General features: G+C 31.3%; 1 protein-coding gene across 4 annotated transcripts; it reads left to right on the top strand.

Annotated features, from left to right (window-relative positions):
• Positions 1-13,529: 13,529 nt before the first annotated feature.
• On the top strand, positions 13,530-15,833 carry LOC149885756 (uncharacterized). Of its 4 annotated transcripts, XM_090092416.1 has the most exons (3): positions 13,536-13,874; positions 14,027-14,456; positions 14,704-15,833. In XM_090092416.1, the coding sequence occupies exon 3, from the start codon at positions 14,731-14,733 to the stop codon at positions 15,298-15,300; it is 570 nt and encodes a 189-aa protein (XP_089948542.1). In that variant the 5' UTR covers positions 13,536-13,874; positions 14,027-14,456; positions 14,704-14,730; the 3' UTR covers positions 15,301-15,833. The 4 variants fall into 4 exon arrangements, with proteins under 4 accessions (XP_089948540.1, XP_089948542.1, XP_089948543.1 ...); XM_090092414.1 differs by having other exon boundaries at positions 13,530-13,874; positions 14,027-15,833; XM_090092417.1 differs by lacking the exon at positions 14,027-14,456.
• The last annotated feature ends 6,071 nt before the right edge of the window (positions 15,834-21,904 follow it).

Genomic DNA, 21,904 nt, shown 5'->3' with positions numbered 1-21,904 from the left:
CCGCACAAGTGGCAATTCAGCTCAACCTCTAGTAGCTCTCTACGACTCAACATTATCAAAAGAAAAAAGTTTTTTTTATTCAGTTGTTTTTTTAATTGTTATCATTGGTTGTTTTTTTAATTGCTTTTATTGGTTGTTTTTTAAATTGTTACTGTTAGTTGCTTTTTGTTTTTTTATTTAAGTTTTGTTTAATTACACAGATTGCGTATTTCATTCTCCCCGAATGTGAGGGTGGAATGAAATAACTTTTTTTTTCAATTAAATAAAGTTTCTTAAAAAACTAAAAACATTTTTTACTTGATTTGTATATATTTAAATACAGCTCAAATTTCTCTACAACTTTAAAAAAAAAAAAACTTTAAAGCCTTTTTCCTTTAAAAAAGATAAATTAAAAATCTTAACTATTTCATTTGACCCCATTTAATAGTCTTTTCGTATTATTAATAAAGTTAAACTAAAGACCATATATATTGTCTTGTTTTTTAATGATAAAGAATAATAAAATTATTACAATTTATTACCATTTTTATTTTCTTAGTTTATTTAAGGTAAGACGCAATTTCATATACTTAACAAATTTCCGAAAATAATTTATCTGCACTCACATGACCTACTTTATACACGGCCGGATATGCTGCATAAATAGGTCGAAAACTAGGCCAGTTTCTCGTCGTTTTTTTAGTCAGGAACGTCGTGTTGATCAAGTTTCCCATTTAGTTGTGAGAACTACAGTAAATTAATGCGCTGTAATTAATCGTCGAACTGGCTGTAAATTTAAAAAAAGTGAATCTAGTTATCTTTTTGCAAGTAAAGCTGTTTTTATTTTTCCCAAAGATACTAGTTTAGAAGAAAAAATTATTAAATTTGTAAACAGAAAAGATTGGAAACCAAGCAAACATTCAGTTTTACGCATGGATCATTTTGAAGCAAAGTATTTAAAATATGGAAAACGAGTTACTTCAAAACATGAGTTAAAACCTGTTCCATCTATTTATTCTGAAGAAACTTGTATTCCAACTTCTGTAATGCCTAAAGTTTCTAACTTTCGTAAACGAGATTCTACTAACCCAGATGAAATTCATTTATTTTAAGAAATGGATAAAATAAAAAACATTGATATGCTTCATGACTCTAGCTTTCAAAATGGATTCAATTTTTAAAGATATGAAAGTTTTGTTTTATATTATCATTTGTTTTTTGTAGACTTCACTATTTATTGAATCAATAAGTGTTGAAAGCAATTTGCATGTAAAACTGTATTATTAAACCAATTCCACTTCCTCATTGGTTTAGAACTATCAACATTTGTAAACTCACAAGTTTATCCAGTGGTGGGATTCAAAAAATTTAAGAAGTGGTTCGGTATAATGACTAAAAAAATCAAAGACAAAAGACAGAATCTGGGACAGTTTTATTCAAGTGAAAAAAAGACATTTTCAATCAAGAGAAATTTAATAATAACTGTCGATTGAACATTGCACATTAAGAAAAATAAACAAGTTATATAAATATTTATAATATAGTAGTAAATAAAACAAAATTAAAAATTATTACATAAATGAACCAATTATATAAATATTTATTACATAAATAAAAATAACATACGAAGAAAAATTATTTTAAATAACGCCATATCACCTGTAGATTTTCATCATCTTTAATAGTTTTAATTGTCTTCACACGAGGATCATCAGCAGAGTGATTTATTTGCAACCATTTCTTCACAACGGGAACGGAATTCCAGTCTTTCAGAGATAGACCAGTTAGACTAATTGTCAATATATAGAAAATATATATATATACATTTACGTAACAAATAACAATAATATCAGATCAGACCTTTTCGTTACATTACTAAAGATAGTTCAGTACATTAGTATTTTAAAAAAAATGCATATTTTTTGTTTACAATAAGTGAAATTTTTCGTTTATTTTTGAATTTTAACTTGTTAGTAACCAGTTTGCGGAACTTAAAAAATTTTAATAACCGGTTCTTCCGAACCGGTGCGAACCGGCTGAATCCCACCACTGAGTTTATCTAGTTTGAATAATTTGGTGTCTTATATGGACAACCTTGTTGAAGGAAATATTCTATTATTTAGTCAATGAACTTTCAAAACTGATCTTTTTCAAATCTAAAGGTTGTCTTCCATATTCTTCAAAAGTGCTACGTTTTGCACTAATGAAAAAATATTGATCATCTCAGGTTTATTCGTAACTTCTGGAACAACGTCCTTTACCGTCAAAGTCACTATTAAAGAAGTTAGTATCAGGTGGAATTGATTCCATAAAATCATAAAAGTTAATATTAAATGAGGACAAAATAAGCAATCATTGTGTTATTCTTTTTGATAAAATGTATTGGCAACAATCTTATGAATACCACAGTGCTAGATTAACTGGACAAGAAAAAGAGGTTAATCTCTACAAAGGAGTAATTATCTTTATGATTGTAATTAAAGCTGTTGTAACAATTCGTTGTATAAATTTATTGTATAAATTCATTGTACTTACCTCGCGACGATTGCGAAAGAAATTACGCCACAATGTATAAATTGTAAAAAGCTGAGAAAGACCAAAGAAATATATAACTGTAGTGAAAGCGTAGTTGTCTTGATTTTACAAGCTGTTTCGGCAGTATGACACTAATGGCTAAAATAATTGAAAAATTTGATGAGTCTTGCGAAGTGGTAGTATGGCTGAAGAAAGTTAAACTGGTCGGTGAACTACAAAAGATGGGCGATTTGTTTTTAATAATTCCGTTATTTCTCGAAGGAAGTGCATTCGTCTTATATGAACAACATAGTTGCGGATATTGAAAAAACTTTATTGGATGCGTTTGAAGTAGATAGTTTTAAAGTCTACGAGGTGTTTAGGGATCGGAGATGGAACGAAGGCGAATCCGTCGGTGTTTACATGGCCAGTTTGCGTCAACTTATGAGACTGACAAAAATTGAAAATAAAGAGTTACTGCAGCGAGCGTTTGTAACTGGATTGCCAGGTGAAGCTTCAAAAGCGCAAATAAAAATATTTGGGATCAACTTCCAGGATGTGTTAAACCACGCAAGAGTGCTTTTGTCGGAACCAATGAAAGAGGAATGTGTTTCAACAACAGTCTCTGGAATCGATAAAAATGCTAATAGATCATCTTCATCCTCTAATGGTTTTATTTGCTATAACTGCGATAAACCTGGAGATGTTGCCCGAAACTGTTTTTCAAAGCAACAAAATGCAAATGGTGCAATGAAATGTTTTCGATGCGAAAAAAACTGGCCATATTGTAAGACTTTGCTCATCACGACAGGAAAACTCAAGTGGGGAATTGTAAGCGCCAGCTGTTCCCTTGAGCAACTAACGGCGCTTCTAGTATGCGTAGTGTACGTGAACAACTTTGCAGCAAAAGCACTGGTTGATAGTGGATGTACCCTACCATTATTTCAAGAAAAGTGACTCGGAATGCAAATGTGAACATCAGAAGAAACAAAGTCAATGTAATTTCTGTAAAAAGAGAACTTGTGGAAAAAAAGGAAGAAGCGATGATAATAATCGTAATAGCTAACAATTAACAATTGATAACATTCGTAATAGCTAACAATTGACGCAAACAAAAAGATGAATAAGGGATTATCCTGGTAATGGCAGTTGAACAGGAAAATGAAGAGAAAATACGACCGATTTTGGACATTCGTTAGTTGAATCAGTATATTAACTCGCATGGTGCCTCAAGCGATGCATGCGACGAAACAGTGAGGAGATGGAGAAAAATTGGTGACTTTTCAATGCTTAATCTCAGATGTGCCTACATGCAAAATCACATTGATCCAGTTTTATGGGAGCATCAGGTAATAGTCTACAAAGAGATGCAATACTATCTTACACGTCTCGGCTTTGGTTTAATTCTGTACCAAAAATCATTTCTTCAATCCTAGGCAAAGTGGTGAGCCTCGATGCAGGTATTAATGAAGCAACTGACTACTACATCGACAACATAATTATTAATTTAAAAAAGGCGTCAGTTGAAAATGTCGTAAACTATTTGGCGCGGTATGGATTGTTAACAAAAGAGCCGGAGGAATGTAGTGCTGCACAAGTGCTGGGTTTGTAACTGTTTAGAAACGAAAAGAAAGGGCTTTGCTGGAAACGTGGCAATAATATTCCGAAGTCAGAAGACATTAAAAACGATAAAATAACACGACGAAGACCTTTTTCAATATATGGGCACTTACTAGGGCACTATCCCGTTTGAAATTGGCTCAGAATGACATGCAGCTTTGTAAAACATCATAGTCATGAAGAAATTTAGGATGATTTAATTTCAGTTCGCTGACTTAGTAGCCGTACATGAATGGCTAAAAAGTGTGCTGACCAAAAGTCAAAGAGTTCGATCTAATAGGCTATCAAAAATGCTCATTAAACGAAGACTTTAACAATTACTAGATTTAATAAAGGAACATAAAATGAACATTTTGTTAAAGTGGATTCCGCCCTCTAAAAACAAAGCTGATGTACTGAAAAGAGTTCCAAGGACCTGGTTAAAGGAACTTTCACTTAAAGATGTTAAAGAACTATGTGGGTTGCATGTTGCAGAAGAAATTCGTAAATGTCATTCAAAGAATCATTTTGGCGTTAATCGAACGATGTTTACAGTGCAAACAATAACTTTGCAAGTAATGAGAAAAGATGTAGAAGAATGTGTGGAGAAAAATGCCTCGCGAAGATATCAAGAGTGTACAAACTCAATTGGATTCGGTATTTAGGAAGCATGGTCCACCACGAGAACTATTGAACAATGGAGCGGTGTTCAAATCGAATAAGCTTTCTATATTTTGTGAGAAATGGTGTGTACTATAGATGTATAGATGTGGATATAGGCCAGCAGGAAATGGGATTGTGGAGCGTAACCACCGCACAATAAAATGTATCACTGCGAGGGCACAGATATGTCCGTTGCAAGTAGCATTTTTGTAAAATTCAACACTAACGATTGGAACCCAAGAAGAATCAACACCTGCTTCTCAAAAGTGTTAGTACGAATGGCGTGTACCACTTCCAGGGGAGAAGAGTACTGAAACTCAGGAAATATCAAACAGGTTTAAAAAAACTGCAGGATTGGAGACAAGTTTACGTTCGTCTCATCGACGCAAAGTGCACCTCGATTTGGAAAATTGGCGATGGAAGGAACATAATCACAAAAACAAATATTGATGTTGATGGTGTACCAAGACACGTACGAGATGTGAAAAAAATTCCTGCATCAGGTATGAATAAAAAGAAGAAAGTTTTAAGAAAAATTACTAACAGCGAAGTTTGTGAAAATTATGGCGAAATGGATGATATAGGTATCTTTACTGTCAGGGGCGAAGAGGCAGATGCTAAGAATGATAAAGAAGATAACAGTATAGAAACTATAGGTGATGAGGTCCTGCCCGTGATTAGATGTTTTACCAGAGAAAGAAGAATACCAATTTATTTAACTAATTATGTGACTTAGAAACTTTATTTTCTTTAGGGGGGATGTTGCAACAATTCATTGTATGAATTCATCGTATAAATTCATTGTACAATTCATTGTACTTACGTTGCGACGATTGCGTAAGAAATTACGCCACAATGAATTTGAAAACCTATAAAAATTATAAAAGCAGAAAAAGAGCAGTGAAATATATAACTGTAACAGAAATAATGTGACTAGTGTCACTTTAAATTTCATTAAAGATGAAATAGAGGAAAATTTAAATACATTAAGAACTGCAGATTAGCATTTATGAGTCAAACAAGCCTGAAGAAAATTTCTTTATCACTTATCATGATCTTAAAATTTATCTGATGTATTATAGTGTTCATTTGCTTAAAAACTTAAGAAATAATTTGATTATTACTAAAAAGTTCATTTTCCCACCATTTCAGTTTACTGATAACGGTTTTAATATGAAAGTGTCTGCAGGGGATATCTCTTGGGTTTTGCTTCATAGAGTAAATGAAAAAGACAAAAGTCTTTTAGCAAACTTAAGAAGGGGATATAAATTAGGGGAAAAGGCTCTAAGCCCAGGTACCAATAAACAAAATGTCAGTTTGGCGTGAAATATAGTTCATGAAACAACTTCAGCTGCAATTAAAAATTATTTTCCTAATGAATACTTGAAGTATATAATTAGGTTCTAACGTCAGCTTTCCAAAGTGATCCATTAGAGTGACATTTTTCAAAGTATCGTCAAATGATTGGTGGCAGGTTTCTAGTTGGATTACGCGAAGTAACTACTTCTGAGAAAGTTTTGCAAATGAAATCGTTATTAAAAGAGAACTTTGACTTTTGAAAACTGGATTTAAAACCTTTTCATTCAGATGTGAATCTGAATTCAATTTCAGAGCTATTTAATAAAGAAATTCAGGAATGTGAGTTAGATGAAGACAGTAGAGAGGTTACTATTTTTATTACTGGATATATATGCAGTAAGTTACTTAAAAATTGAAATGTGAATTGTGTACTTAATTGCTAAAAAGTAATGTCGTTGACATAGATATAGAATATATTGACCTAGTATCCTGAGGAGGTCTCTTAGTTCCCTCAAAGTTAATTGCAAGTCATGTTATTAGTTGCTTGAAGCTGTGAAACAAAGTTTACTTACGTTGGAAACTCGTCATATCAGAAAATTTAGCGAAAATATTTTATATGAATATAATTTGAACCAAAAATTTCTTTGTCATTTTGAGAGGGGACTTTCTCTTGTTAATCGAGCACTAATAAATATTTTTTATTATAATGAACAAAAGATTGTAAGTGGGAGTAAGCATAAAGATACTTTATTATCATTCAAAAGGAGACAAAGAGAAAAAAGAAGAAAAAAAGAAATGTAGTGAAAATATATGTATATGCATAGTATATATATATATATATATATATATATATATATATATATATATATATATATATATATATATATATATATATATATATATATATATATATATATATATAAATTGTTTATACAAATAAATTGTTTTAAGTACAAATTTGTTTATATGTTCAATATCGGTAATATCTCAGCTCCAAATGCTATTTTGTAAATGCATCTGATATATTTTAAATGTTAAAAATTATATTTTTCAAATGAATTGTAAAATATAGTTTTTCTTAATATTTGATAACTTAATTAATTTTAAATAAGGAATAGATAATAAACTTTAAACTTAGGAAACGTTAAGCATTACTTTTAAAATTATTTTACGTTTTTATTTTCAACAGCCTATCTACGTTTTTATTTTCAACAGCCGGTCAATCAACTGATATGTACTGTTCCATCTTATGGTGCAGTCAGTTATCACAGACTTCACACACTTGCTAATGAGTTTCTCAATTGCCACATTTGATTTCTTAATTTTTGATAAAGCTTGTCTCGTTTCTGACGTGGTTGCACTATAATGTTCATAAATTGGTTTTATGAGTGTGTAATACAGGGCATTCGACGATATGGAATATGAATTGGCAGGGTTAAATCAGTTTGTTCTGACTGAGACTGGATCTCTTCCTCATCAGTTTCATGTTCAGACTCAAACTCTTGTTATACTCAAACTCATATTATACTCAAACTTGATTTAGATTCGTCAGATTTCTTGGCTTCATGCACTTCCTGTAATAGCCTGATGGCTTTAACCATATTAGACCTATTATCTGAAACAACATAACTTGATCTTCTCTAATACCTCACTGCTCAAGACTTTTTTTTTTAATCATTTGGCAAGCATCTCACCCGTGTGCGGTGGTTTAAGTTTCATGAAATTTAGGAGAGCATGTCGTGTTTTATCAACAGTGGTATCATAGAAACAAGCAGATATTCCTAGGAACGATGCTCTGAGCCCCTTCTTTTTCCAACCAGCAAGGCAAATTTTTACTTTGCGAGTACGAATCATCAAGTCTTTCAGTTATTTAGATTGTAGAAGAAAACGTTTCTTTATCTACTTATTCAGTGTTGCAGACCCTGTAGTATAAAATTTAAATCAGTTGAAATTTAATGCATATCAGTTAGTGTTTTTAGTTACTATAGTATTACAGCAATAATACTATAATTACAGGTAAACTTTTAAAAATTGTTTAGCATTGAATGAAGTTAGAACAATAATTTAAAAATTTTGTTGCGTTATTTTTACCAGGCAATTTAAATTTTTGGTCAAACGCTTTTATCATTTTTCGAAACAACGACTGATCTAACAATGATATTGGGTAGCTGGATTTACTAATCATTTCAATCACGTTATCCTAACGAACTTAACACTCACTTGATTCCGTTGGCCACGCGGTGATTTGGTGTTCAAAGCACTCTCTTATTGTCTAGATCTTTGTCCTTCCACTAATTTGGGAAAATGTAGAATTAATTTTATCAACTTTAATTCCTTTTTCCTTTTCATCCGTGTAACTTGTGTGTATTTTTATGTATTCTCTGAATATGCGCTACCAAGTTACTGGATATTTTTCTGCAAGAGTTGTGCCACACGCGCCCTCATTATTCTTTTCCTGTACTAAACATGTGGATTTGTCGGTTTTTTCATCATAAATGAAGAATTTCCATACAGAACTGTCATGTTTCCTACCAGCCAACAATTTTGTAACAAAAGATTGAACGTGATGAATTTATACTTAACGTAATGACAAGCATGTGACCAGTTTTGTGGTCCAATGATTCATTAAAAGTTACTTCTTATTCTTAATTAGTTATTCCTAATATATTCAGAATATATCATACGATATATTATCGTTATGGTCAAACATGTGCGCCAACATTAAAACAAGAATGTAAAATTTGTAAATTAATTGTCAAAAAGCGAAGAAAAAAATCAATATATTAAATTTTTTTTAACATTCTATAATTTTCGTTCGGTAATAATTCCTAATTCTATTCCTATTTTCATTTCTGATGCTGATATTTAATTTTCTTTTTTCAGTTTTCGTTCTTCAGTTAAAATCTTAATTTCAGATTTTATTCACATCAACGAAATTAATTATTTTTAGTTCTAATTTTACTTTATGTTAATGAAAACATCACTGTCTTGGAGCATCCTCAGCATCAAAAGAACAAAATCAACATTTACTCACTGCTTAAGACCTTGTTCAAATGCAAATTAACACTGACCTCTCCAATTTACAAATACAAAAATTGGCATCAACTTTGAACAAAATCTCTAAAACAAGAATAGTTAAATAATACTATCCAGTTAATTTTCAAAACATTGGTCAAACTTTATCAAAAAATGTTATTGCTTTATCAATTTCAAATGAGTCTGGAGCAAATATTGTTGTTCACTATCAGAATTTGAAAAAAATGCTTAAAAAAATGATTGAGAGAAGAGAACTTGCTTTAAACTCTACTGTTAATTTAGGGATAGATGGACGTTTTTTAAAGTTTGCTTTGGCATCGTACAAAAGAATCAGCATCTAAGGCACCTCCAAAAAGACTTCTGACTAAAGATTCTGGTGTAAAGAAAAGTCTCTTGGTAGCAATTTCGCAGGATCTTTCTAAGACATGAGAATCTTTACATCATGTTTGATCTTATCAAAACTCATTAAGTCCGATATTTGCTTTTATGTGATGTGAAATTAACAAATATTGCTTGTGAAATTCAATCAAATTTACACATGCATCCTAATTGTTGGTGTGATATTTATTTGAAAAGTCTCAACCTAACTGGCTCATCCCCAGCAATGGAATACTTAAAGAGATGGCACAAAGAGATGGCAGTTTTCATTTCTGAGGCTGATACAAAGAATGCTAAACTCTTCAAAATGTCATTCATTTTGCTATTTTCATATCAAAGGTGTGAAAAATCTTTTGTTCTTGATTTAATACCTCCTATAGAACTTGACGATAGGAGTTGTAAATCACCTAATGAAGTTTTTATTTCGGGTAAATTTGTCTAAATGGTTTGATTAGATCAGAGTTGCCACGAAGGCTTAGTATAGGGCCAGATTGAGAGGGCCATACTGCCGAAATATGTCATTTTTACAAACTTGATTGTCTTCGGCAATTTGCTGAGAGCAAAGCAGCTATTCGAAAAATCCAAGAATGTCATACTCTGAAACAATTTAATGAAAGTGTTGAGGCTTGTTTAGGCAAGAACTTGGAATAAAACTATCCAAAAAAATCCAAAATTTTAAAGAACTTTTACGCTCAGCCTATCTGGAAGCTGCTGTAATTACAAATGCCATAAATGGTTTTCAAAAAGCATGCATATGGCCGGTTAATAGAAACGTTTTTTCTTTGCATTTTGTACTCAGATTTTAAACTTAAACGTCATTTTTCAACTTTTTCATTGCAGTTAAATACTTAAAATCACAGCTGAACATATTGAAAAGACTACATGCCCTGGATTAGTTCTCAACCATTCCCTGATATTGCGGTCACAGTAAGGGCTGCATTTGATGTATACAATGAGGAGGAAACACAATGTTAACTAATTTAATACTTTTAGTGTGAGATTTATGTCCATCTAAAATAAGTAGAACTAGAGTGCTTATTTTTGCACTAGAATATTTTTAAATTGCTTTTTAAGCAAACAATAAACAATTTTTTAAAATCCACCCACTAGAGTGGTATTCACCCCAGGCACCTGGTGGTGATCAATATATTTATTCTGGCTTCACTAGTTTACGAGTAAAGATCAACATGAGCGGAAATTAATTACCATTTGCTTAAGAGCAATTAACTGTTGAGACAAGCTGTCTTATCAGCTGAAGTAAGAGAACCAACTTGACTCTTTCCTTTGGTTAAAGCAATTTTAGAGAACACTTTGAAACTAAAGAATTACCTGTTTCGTAAAAATTCCAACATGTAGCTTGTTTGTATCCAAAACTTTTTCCAGAAAAGAAAAAAAAAGGATCAACAGTCATTTGGTTAAAACCAAGCGGCTGATGCAGCCTCAAGTTTACGAAAAGGTATATGTTTGGAATGTCCCTCCATGAAACCTTTATCCCTGTCATAAACAGCAATCCGAGGTTGCAGTTAAAACTGTGTTCCTTATTGTTTCTAACTGCCAAGTCATACGCTAACTTTCTGAGCTCAAATTTGCTGAGCACGAAAGGAATCTTTTCCATCAGTTCTATGTGCATAGTAAGTTCATTTGTGTCAACAAATTTATAAAAAGATACCACAGGTGCCCATATTACTCACCATCTCATATTACCCCAATTTCCCTACGTTATATTGCAGAAACAAATACATTTATTATACATCTGATCAACATAAATATTTTCTGGTAGCAGCTGCATAATGATTTAACCACAAGGCTTCATGCATGCTTACATGGATCCATACTCAGTACATTATTTGTGATTTAATTAGGCACAGTGTGTTACATGACTAAGAATATTCTCCGATAGTTTTAAAAATTGAAACTTATGGTGTAACTATTGAGACCCATAAGAAAATAACTGAAGCCCATGAACTACCAATTGGGACCCATGAGGTGACAATCGGCACTCATGGGTTAACTCTACAGTCCCATAGGGTCCCTATGAAGACCTCGCGAAGGAACCATGAAATCCATGGTGTACAACATGACCAATGAATTTAAATCTTTAGGAAACCATGATATAACCATGGGACCCCGTCGAATACCTTGGGGTTTTAATGGAATATATGGGTTACCTAATGAGTTCCTAAACACATTCATCACGAGGCTGAGCTTCGTTTATCTGTGTTGCACCAAAGGTGATAATTTTATCTTTTCCTTAATGAGGGTTATCATTTATGGTCTAATAAATGTTAATCTATATTTTCCTATTAGGCTGTAACCGTTTAAATAATGGAATATCAGAAACTGAAGATACTTTTAGTGCTAGAGGAACAACTTCTTTGAACATGATTTTAGCTTTGTGATGTCCGCATGGAATCTGTAACAAATTCTTTTCCTATATTTTTTCAATTAAAACACAAGCTACATACTTATGGCTAGTAAAGGATACAGTTTTATGAAATTACATTCCCTTTACCTTATCTATTGATTGCCAATCACTAATAGCTTGATGAATTGCATCTGCTGTTTTTCTAACTGTTCCCCATTTCAGTATTTGTTCTTCAATTAGTTGACTAAATTCACTTCGATATTACAACTGGTATATGATCAACAACTTAAATGCCTTTAATATCTTCTAAAAGTTTACCACCCTAATGAACAACCTAAGGAGTGTCTATATTAAAATATTAACACAGTTTTTCACTCATTTTCTATGAATTAAGGTTTACACTGAAGTTCTCTAGATCTTTTTTCTACATTTCCAATCGTAAGTATACACATCAAAGAAGTTGAGCGCTCGCTTACCTTTGCTACATCTAATTATGAGGATAAATTCATATTCATGAGTTTCATCTTTCTCTTTGGAAGTCTATTTTTTTTTTTTATGTTGATGGTTGTTGAAAGTCTTCATATGAAATTTGTGTTTCACAATGTGAACTGCTGCTACTTATAGCGAGAATTAAAGTTACATTTTTGTTCTGTAACGAATTTTTTTTGTTGCTTCTGTGAGGGTGGCGTTTTAATTATTATGTTTCTTCTTTTATCTATTTAATTTAATTTTAATGTTTGTTTAACGTTTAGTTTTGCTATTTAGTTTAGCTAACGAAAGTAAGGGGAAGATTTGGGTTAAGGTTTGTTTGGATTAGGTATATGGAGGTTGGGAACGAGGTTAGTGGTCTGGGGAGTATTTGGTTAGGAAAGGGCGAGGTTTGATAATTGTTTGGTTAGGAATAGACAAGGTTTAATTAAAAAGGGCTAAACTTATAATCGTCGTCCTCAGTATATTCTATAATATAATAAAACTCAACAAATGTTCTATTAATGTGTAATGGTAACTTTCTTATTCTTATAACTTTTATACAAATAATATTCTCTTACGCTTCTTGCAGTGTTCAACACTGTTTATTTCAATTACTCCTCTTTCTTTTATATCTTCTTTTATTACAAATATTTCTTCTTTAATTAAATCTTCTGGTTATTCTCCAACAATCAATATTAAAATCTTCTTCTTTTCTTCTTTTATTCAACTGCTTATTAAACTGCTTATTCATCGAAATACTCTTCTTATCACAAAATTCTTTCTCTTCTTTAAAATCCTCTTTAAATCTCTTAAAACTCTTTTCTCATAAAAATCTTCTTTTAAATCTCTTTTAAAACTCTATTCTCATAAAGTTTACTTTTAAATCTCTTACTCTACCTTAACCATCTCTTAACCAACCTCTCTTCTTTTTTCGAGTTTTTTATAGTTTTCGGTTGTTTACCGTTTTGCTACTTATTCATCATTTATTTATATCACAGGTTGATGAGCCTTCGTGTTTACGTCTTTTCTCAGTTGTTTTTCACTTTTCTTCTTTCCGTTTTTTCGTTTACTTACGTGATAGATCGGTTAATCGTCGTGTATAATTCTTTTCTAATCGTTGTTTTTGACTTTACTAATTATCGCTTTATCTTTTACGAGTCTTCGCGTTTACGTCTTTTCTCATTTGTTGTTTTTAACTTAATTCTTTTTGCTCTATCATTTATTTATATGAAGAGTGGACGAGTCATCTTGTGTGTGTCTTTTCTGATCGTTGTTTTTAGCATTTCCTATTATCGCTTTATCATTAACAAGTCTTCGCGTTTACGTCTTTTCTCAGTTGTTTTTAACTTTTCTTCTAACGCTTTTTCACTTATTAATGTGAAGAGTTGGTGAACCATCTTGTGCATGTTTTTTATCGATCGTAGTTTTTATTTTAGTTCTCCCTCCTCACACTTCTGTATTCCAATTATTTTTTCTTCTTGAACTTTTCTCTGCAGCTTTAGAAATATCTTATTTTCTTAAACATCTATCAGTTTGTTAGCATTAATAGATGTGAAATCAAAAAGTTCTTGTAAGTTTTGTTTATATCTTTTTTACTTTTCCAATTGATACTCTGAATTTTGTATCTTGTTTTTCTATAACATTTGCATTTCATCATGCAGTTCATTTAACTTCTTCAGTAAGTTGCACTTTTGAGTTTAATTCAGTTTATCGATTGTCTAGACTATCAGACAGTTTTGTCTTCTTGTTACCATGATTGTTAGCTGAATGATCACGTAAGTAAATGAAAAAATGGAAAGAAAAAAAGTTATAAAAAAGCAACTGTGAAAAGGCTTAAACACGAAGACTCAAAAACGATAACACGGAAAGAAGAAAAGTTAAAAAAAAAAAACAACTGGGAAAAGAGATAAGCACGAAGGCTAAAAAAATAAATGCTGAATAGGTATCGCAACGGAAAACAACCTAAAACTATAAAAGAGCAAAAAAATAGAGTTTTACAGAGAAGAGAGAGAGAGAGGAGGGAGACGGATAGAGGGAAGAAAACGGAGTTTTAAAGAGAAGTAAAAGAGTTTTTAAGAAGAACTTTGAAGAGAAAGAATTTTTGTGATTGAAAAATATTTGAAGAAACAAGAAGTTTTGTGAGTGAATAAAAGTAAGGAAATAAACTGAAGTCAGATGAAATATTGATTAAAAAAGAATAACCAGAAAAGAAGAGATAAAGAAGAGATAATCATATAAAAAAAGAAGAACAGAAAGAGGAATAACCACTGGTGACAAAAATTTGGCACAATCTTTGATAAGCTAAAACTTATTGAATTTTTAGCTATCCAGTCTTAATTTTTTAGTAATTTTGTTTATAAAGTGTTACTTATCTTTTACTGAAAGTTTTGTTTACTTAGATTGATTAATAAAAAAGTTATCCAAGAATGAAGTCGACTATATTAATTGAACAAGTGTACAGCTATTGTAATTTGCATCCTAACGCTAAAACGAAGAGCACCGTAGAGTATTTTGTCGCCTCTAATCACCCCGAAAGAACCATTAAACGTTATATGGCAAAGAACAATGAGCCAAAGTCTCGTAAGCCTGGATCAGGCAGAAAACCAAAAATTATGACTGCTGGGAACATCAACCGTCTGAAAGGTCTTTTGAACAACCGGTCTGGAACTTCAACAAGAAAAATTGCAAATAAATTCAAGTGTGATCATTCCTACATTGTAAAAACAATAAAAAACAAAACAAACATTTGTTATTTTAAGAAAAAACAAATCCCTGATCGCACTGAGAAACAGTTAAAGCAGTTGCAACTGAAGTGTGGAAGAATTTGTCGCAAATTCAGAAACCGCGACTTTGTCATTGACGATGAGTCTTATTTTACATTTAAACATACAAATAAAAATTCGAATGTTGGATTTTACTCAGATGATGCAAAAAATGCACCAAAAAATGTAAAATATAAGCTCAAAAGCAACTTTGAAAAAAAAATTCTTGTGTAGATTATCATATCCCCTCGTGGAATCTCGAAACCATTTATTGTTCCAGCGAGACTGGCAATTAACCAAACAGTGTACAAAAATGATTGCATCATCAAACGATTGATTCATTTTATCAACAAACATCACAGTGATGGTAATTATGTATTCTGGCCTGACTTGTCCTCTTCACATTATGCTAGAAGTGTGACCAATTACCTCGATGAGAAAAATATCCATTATGTAACAAAATTTGATAATCCAGCATGTGTCCCAGAATTACGACCAATTGAAGATTTCTGGTCAATCCTTAAAGGCTACGTGTATGAAAACAAATGGGAAGCTGAAAGTGAAGATCAGCTGCAAAAAAAAATCCATTCTTGTTTAAAAAAAATTGATAAAAATCTTTTACAAGGCATGTGTGAACATGTATACAAAAAGTTGATGCCGTACGTCGTAATGGCGAGAAATCATTATTGCAGTCCCGAAAATAAAAAACTAATATATTGTTTAATATTCTGTACAATATTTTTTGATCATTAAACTTTTAGTTGTACTATTACTGTCTGTGTTTATTTTGTGCCAAGTTTTTGTCACCAGGGGTTAATTGATAAAAACAGTATCCAACACTACAAGTAGAGTAAGAGTGAATTATTTGTACTTATATAAACGTAATGAATAAAAAGTACAACCAAATGCACATTAGTAGAACGCTTATTAAGTTATATTATATAATAGAATATACTGAGGACGACAAACACACCTTAACCTTTTGCACACAACACTAGATCCTTAAATCCTAAAACTTACTCCGCCTTCACAATAGCGTGGCTTGAAAAAAAAGATTTTCTTTCAGGGTTTTAACCTCCGTGAGCCATCCTTAAATTTATCATTCTTACTTATAAAATATCAAAAAGAAGCAAAAGAAAAGATGTCTCTCACATTTTATGATAATAAATTTTACTGATTTTATTCAGGGTGGGGCTATTGAGAAACGTTTAGTTCAATATGGGCGTCTTTATTGTCTATTACAGCCTGCATACGACGTCTAAAGGCGTTGTAGCTGTTCAAAATTAAGTCTCTAGATATTTTGTCCTATTCAAATCTCAATACTTGCTTGAGATCATCGATACTAGGATAAGATTTTCTGTTGGTTGAGTGCTCGTAATTGGCCCAAATTTCATTATTCACGGGGTTCAAGTCTGGGCTGGACAAAGATCAGAAACTAGCTGGTCTAAAATCTGCAAACTTGCAGAATTTCTGCACCTTTTTTGCAAAAAGGTGGAGTACCATTCTGGGTCCACACATAATTCCCATTAGAGTAGTTAACCTTCAGCCACAGCAAAGTTTGAAACTTGACATGAAACTTAAAATTATTGAACTTAACATCATAATAATACAAATCTGTAAAAAATTGGTGATGTCACCAATTACTTATAGATTTGTTTTATTATGATGTTAAGTTCAATAATTTTAAGTTTCAAGTCCAACTTGGTCAGACTTTAAAAGATATGCGATTCGTATGTTAAATTTACTTTTCTAACTTTTCTGTAAAAAAATTTTTAATCGCAAAATGAATCTTTTTGCAATTACAATATGTCAATTTGTTTGAAAGGGTTCAACTACAGAAATTTTCTACAGGAATTTACAAGTTAACATTCTTAGAATACTTTGAAACTATAAGTATAAGTAATATTCCATTTTTATTATTGATTTTTAAAGCAAAATTATGAGTTGCGTAGTTTTGTTTTTTTTCTGGCCATTGTGCCTCCCCTTCTTCAAAAAAATGAAGTACAACACAAAAAATATACTAAAAAAAGCAAGGATTCATAAAATTACACTACAAAAGTTATATTCAGTTATCAGGAAACTCATCATTTGACTCCTACGAATCTTCAGAAGACTCATCATTTGAAACATTAAATGATTCATCGGAAAAATTACATTTTGCTTTTTTTGTAAGCAGTACAATCAAATTCAAAACCTCATCGGGAAATTTTTTGCTTTTTTTTGCAAGCATTGCTCTAAGTGAATTGATGACAGGGTCAGATGTTATTAAGAGCATATTCAGCAAATCTATATTTTTAAAAATATGCAACTTATTTCTAGTATAATGCTCTCGAAATCTTCAGCTATCTTTATTTCGTATTTCTTGAGATCATTAGAGAGCTGGCCAATTGGAATAATACACGACTTTATAATTTCAGTACTGTACATTAAAATTTTGTGCATTATAACAGGCATGTAATACCACAAATACAAATCTAAATATAAAGTTTTAGGTTCAGAACAAAATTTTTCAAATTTGACCCAATCAATGTTATGGCCAGAAGATTGCGTTCTAAATAAAACACTCAAGTTTTTAATTATTTCGGCATCTAATCCTGTAATCACTTTGCTCATTTCTAGATTTAGAAAAAATCTGCAAACTGTTTCGCCATCATTTGTATTGCCATAACAAGGCTTCGGTTTGTCTACAATAAGTCCCATTTGTTTTTAAAAACTTCGTTTGATTTCTTCCAAAAATTGTCCGATACGAGATTTATCCTCGTTGCTTCTAGCTAGCCACTTTTTTATGCCCAAGCGGTAGCTAAAGTGTAGCAAGCATTCAAAGGTACGGATCCAACTATGCAAGGTAGTCAAAACAAAACTTTAATTCTATTTCTTATCAGCCTTTTAATTCACTACTCATCATTTTTAGAGTAGTACCACAGATGTAATATTTTTGTGTTGAACTCGTGCATACTTTTCATCTTAAGTAACAGATATTGTTTCACAATAAATTTAAATTCACCAACAGTACATATAGTTACAAGAAGTTCAGATATTTGTTTGAAAACTCTGTTGTTTCTATTACAGTATATTCATGTGTTTCTTTTGAAAAGATGAACTTAATTGGTCAGCAATAAAGTATTGATGATGGCCGGGGATTTTGCCAAATAATATTATGACAGTCACCACTCAATCTCAATTAGAGAAATGCAAACAGAAACTCATCATTAGCATTGGAGTTCTCAAATCTTTGTTTATAGGTACTGTTGCTAGAACTTCCATCACATCCCCATTTGCTTATTCATGTAAGTGACGATTTTGAGGGTTAGTTTTTGAGAAATCGACAACTGTTCAGTTGTTTTATTCGTTATGGTTTCTGAGACAGAAATAAAGTCTTCTGGAGGGTAACAGGACATTTTGGATTTACATAAATTATGGTAAGACAGAATTACTTCGTGTCCTGCTTTCAAAGACCACTTTTTTGTTTGTTTACAAGAGTGACTAGTACACTTGGAATCTACATAATAACCTAATGCCACATGGCTACTCAACTGTCTGCAGCCACAAATCATATCAAAAGATTTTCTTCGCTGTAGTGTTTCTTTACTTTTTTTAATAGAAGTAGCTACGCTTCTTTTACCCGATAAACGATGTGCTACTTCAGCAGCTGTGGTTAATTCATTGGCACTCCGCGATTGGACTAAATTTACAACTCTACGTCTTTTGGTTTTTGTAGAAGACTTTCAAAGTTTTTTTTGGGCCGACATTGAGGCTGACTTTTTTCAAATGCCGTAGAAGCACAGGACCGATGCAAACTTATTTTAAATTCTAAACTATTGCCCTCAAATCAACTTTAATTTTTAATTTAAAAAGTATCCATTGCTCTATAGGCTGCATTCCATATTTGTACAATTTTAGTAAATATGCTTGTAATTTTTATTTGTATTTTTTTTTTTTTTTTTTTTTTTTTTTTGCGAATCACTAATCACATCTTCTGTGCTATACTCTCTCAGAATAAAGTCACACAGAAGAGAATTTTGTTTTTTCTTCGTTCAGTTTTCGCCATTCTTCAAATAATTCCAATTTTGTAAAAGAATACTTTTGATCTGAAAAAAATTGTAAAAAAATTAAGCGGGCAGACCAGGGGAGCCAAATTTTTATACATAGCCTCTAAAGTAAAATTAATTGCAACAATTGTAATTATTACTTACAATAAATTTTCTATAACCTATTGCTACACTGCAAAATTGCAACAACTTTGATAACAAAAATGCACTAATTAATACTTGGCATATTTCTCTAGGGAGTGTTCAGAAATATCATGGGATTATCTACTAATTGATTTCTTGAATTGACTTTAGTCCACCTAGATTGTATTAGATGGTTCACTGTGCATCGGTAATAATATCCGAATTTAGTAAAAGAAAAAGAAAAATGCCGCAGGAATTTTTCTTTTTCTTTCACTAAAAAGTTGTCGGTTTGATTAAACTTGTAAGCTCCTTAAATAATTTTCTTTTTTTTCTTATGATGATAAAGTGTGAATAAAATTTCGTTTGTTATTTTAATAGTTATTAAATTATTTACGATATTTTATCAAAAATTATCTTCGTTTTTTAAAAATAAATAAAACGTATAAAATAAATTTTACTATAGAAACCCTCAAAAAAAGTCATACAACACAAAAATCTGAAATGCAGTTTATCATTTCGTCGAATTCGTTTTCGCTAAATCTTTGTTGTTATAGAAACTCAGCTATGAGTAATTTAAAGAACGGCCTATCGGTCTCGTGCTGACAGTGCAGTTCTTCACTCGATTCGATTGTTCTTAATAAGTTGAGTGTGCACAGCTGTGTCATTTAAATTGTCAAAGTTCCTTTAGTGAGCAATGACATCATATATAAAGAAATCATTTGAAATTATTAGAATATCAGTGTAAGATGCCTAACCATAAGACATTATACTACCAGGTAAAAACGATTGTTTTATTACGGGTAGCTATGTTTGTTGACATCTGTAAGGCACCTCTGTTAGACAGCAATATCCTGAATGTTGCTCTTTAGCCACAAAAACTTAATAACGCGGCCACCAATGACCACGATAACATTTCCGGTGAAAATAATTCGACTCGTCAATCTAAACATTTACCAGACGGCTATTCTCATCTAAGCCTCCAAGTTATTTAGAATTTTCTTCTAAATGTTTCTCAAGAATTTCTCTTATAAATTTGCACCACTCTATAGCGTTTTTTCTGGAAACGCGAAACACTCGAATGATTTGTACCTGTATAAAACTAAAGCACCACATATGCAATAACAAAATTAGAGTGTTCAGAGGCGGATGACTGCTTGACTAATATTGTCTGCATACAACACCACTTACATCCATCTTGGTTTTGACTATATTTGTAAAATGAGGATTGCATGTTACAAGTTGAAAAAATTACTTTGATTGCCAATAATCGGTGCCTAGCTGCGTATTACAAAACAGAGAAATCAGAAATAAACTCTGCAAATAAGGATAATATTGTGATATTCTTCTCAAAAAAGAATTTCTTTTTCAGGTAAAACCTTATCAACAGTTGTGATTTTCTTGGTCTCCCGGTCATTTTCGAGAGTGAAATATCTAGTGTAAAATTAAATACACATTAAATTAAAAACACATTAAAAAAACAGTTCGAAATAGATAAAAGAAATATTTAGACAAATAATTATTTAAGTAGCTTCTCTAGACAAATTGCAATTTTTTTAAAGTATATATATATATATATATATATATATATATATATATATATATAGAGAGAGAGAGAGAGAGAGAGAGAGAGAGAGAGAGACCAATTAGTCTCTAATTTAACACTTTATTTTGAAAAAATTATAAAATATTTCGTATACGTAATAGAGATCTAATTAAACAGTGTTGAATACAGTTTAGAAATTCTGCGTCTGGCTTCATGCTAATTTCCATTATAAAGTCCGGAAATTAAATGGAAAAAGCCATATCCAGTGCATCAACAACTTGGCGTTTCCCCATAAATTTATGCTTTCAATGGTTTTTCTTACTTTAAAAATTAACCGTTTAAAAATTAACCGTTTGAACCACTTTAAAAATTAACCGTTTGATTTGACAAGTTTATTAAATGATTTGATAAACGGCTGGTAAATAACCGTTGTAACTAATGATACTATAATAATTTTTTAACTCAACATCACTTTGAGAAAAGCGACATCTGATTGCATTTACAAAATGTTGAGTTCAGTTTAAATTTTTGATAAGCAATTATTGCATTCTCGCATTAAAATATTTAAAAGGGCTGTCCAGGCGACCGCTAAGGACAACGAAAAAGAATTTTTTTAAAAGAAAAAAATAAGGCGGACCAAACGGACACCGATTGACTGACAGAAATCAAATATATTTAAGTGACAAAATGTATTTAAATGAAAAAAAAACTGATCTTCTTACCCAAATTGGCATTAACTATTTTTAATGTTTTCTTGATAAATAGTTTCGAAATGCTGAAGTAAGCAGGAAGCCTGCACTGTCTGAAGCGGTATTGACTGTATAACTTTTTACTGACCATAATTTAAGTATGAGTTTTTATTAAGCATAATTTATCATTTTAAACAGTTTTTATGCTATTTTATTCAAAGGGATCTAGCTTAAAATAAGAAAATTTACTTTTAATCTATTGGCTTAAATATTGATGATGCAAGTGACATTTACACCTAAACTTAATTTATCTGAGCAATTTTTATTGCTCAGATAAATTAAGAATTACTTAAATAGTTAATGGACTATTTAAATGAGTCTTATATTTTTATTAACTGCTTGGTAATCAAAAATTTGAATCAACCTGTGCAGTT

The sequence above is a fragment of the Hydra viridissima genome, unplaced genomic scaffold (assembly GCF_058129835.1).
Source record: "Hydra viridissima isolate aposymbiotic clone 2 unplaced genomic scaffold, HvirCarnegie_v1 scaffold_7, whole genome shotgun sequence".
NCBI lineage: Eukaryota > Metazoa > Cnidaria > Hydrozoa > Anthoathecata > Hydridae > Hydra > Hydra viridissima.
The sequence above is the reverse complement of the archived record's forward strand: the minus strand, read 5'-3'. Positions and strand labels throughout refer to the sequence as shown.

Bases quoted from the DNA above. Each gene is read 5' to 3' on its own strand.
- LOC149885756 (XM_090092414.1), top strand. From the start codon at position 14,731: ATGAAGTCGACTATATTAATTGAACAAGTGTACAGCTATTGTAATTTG.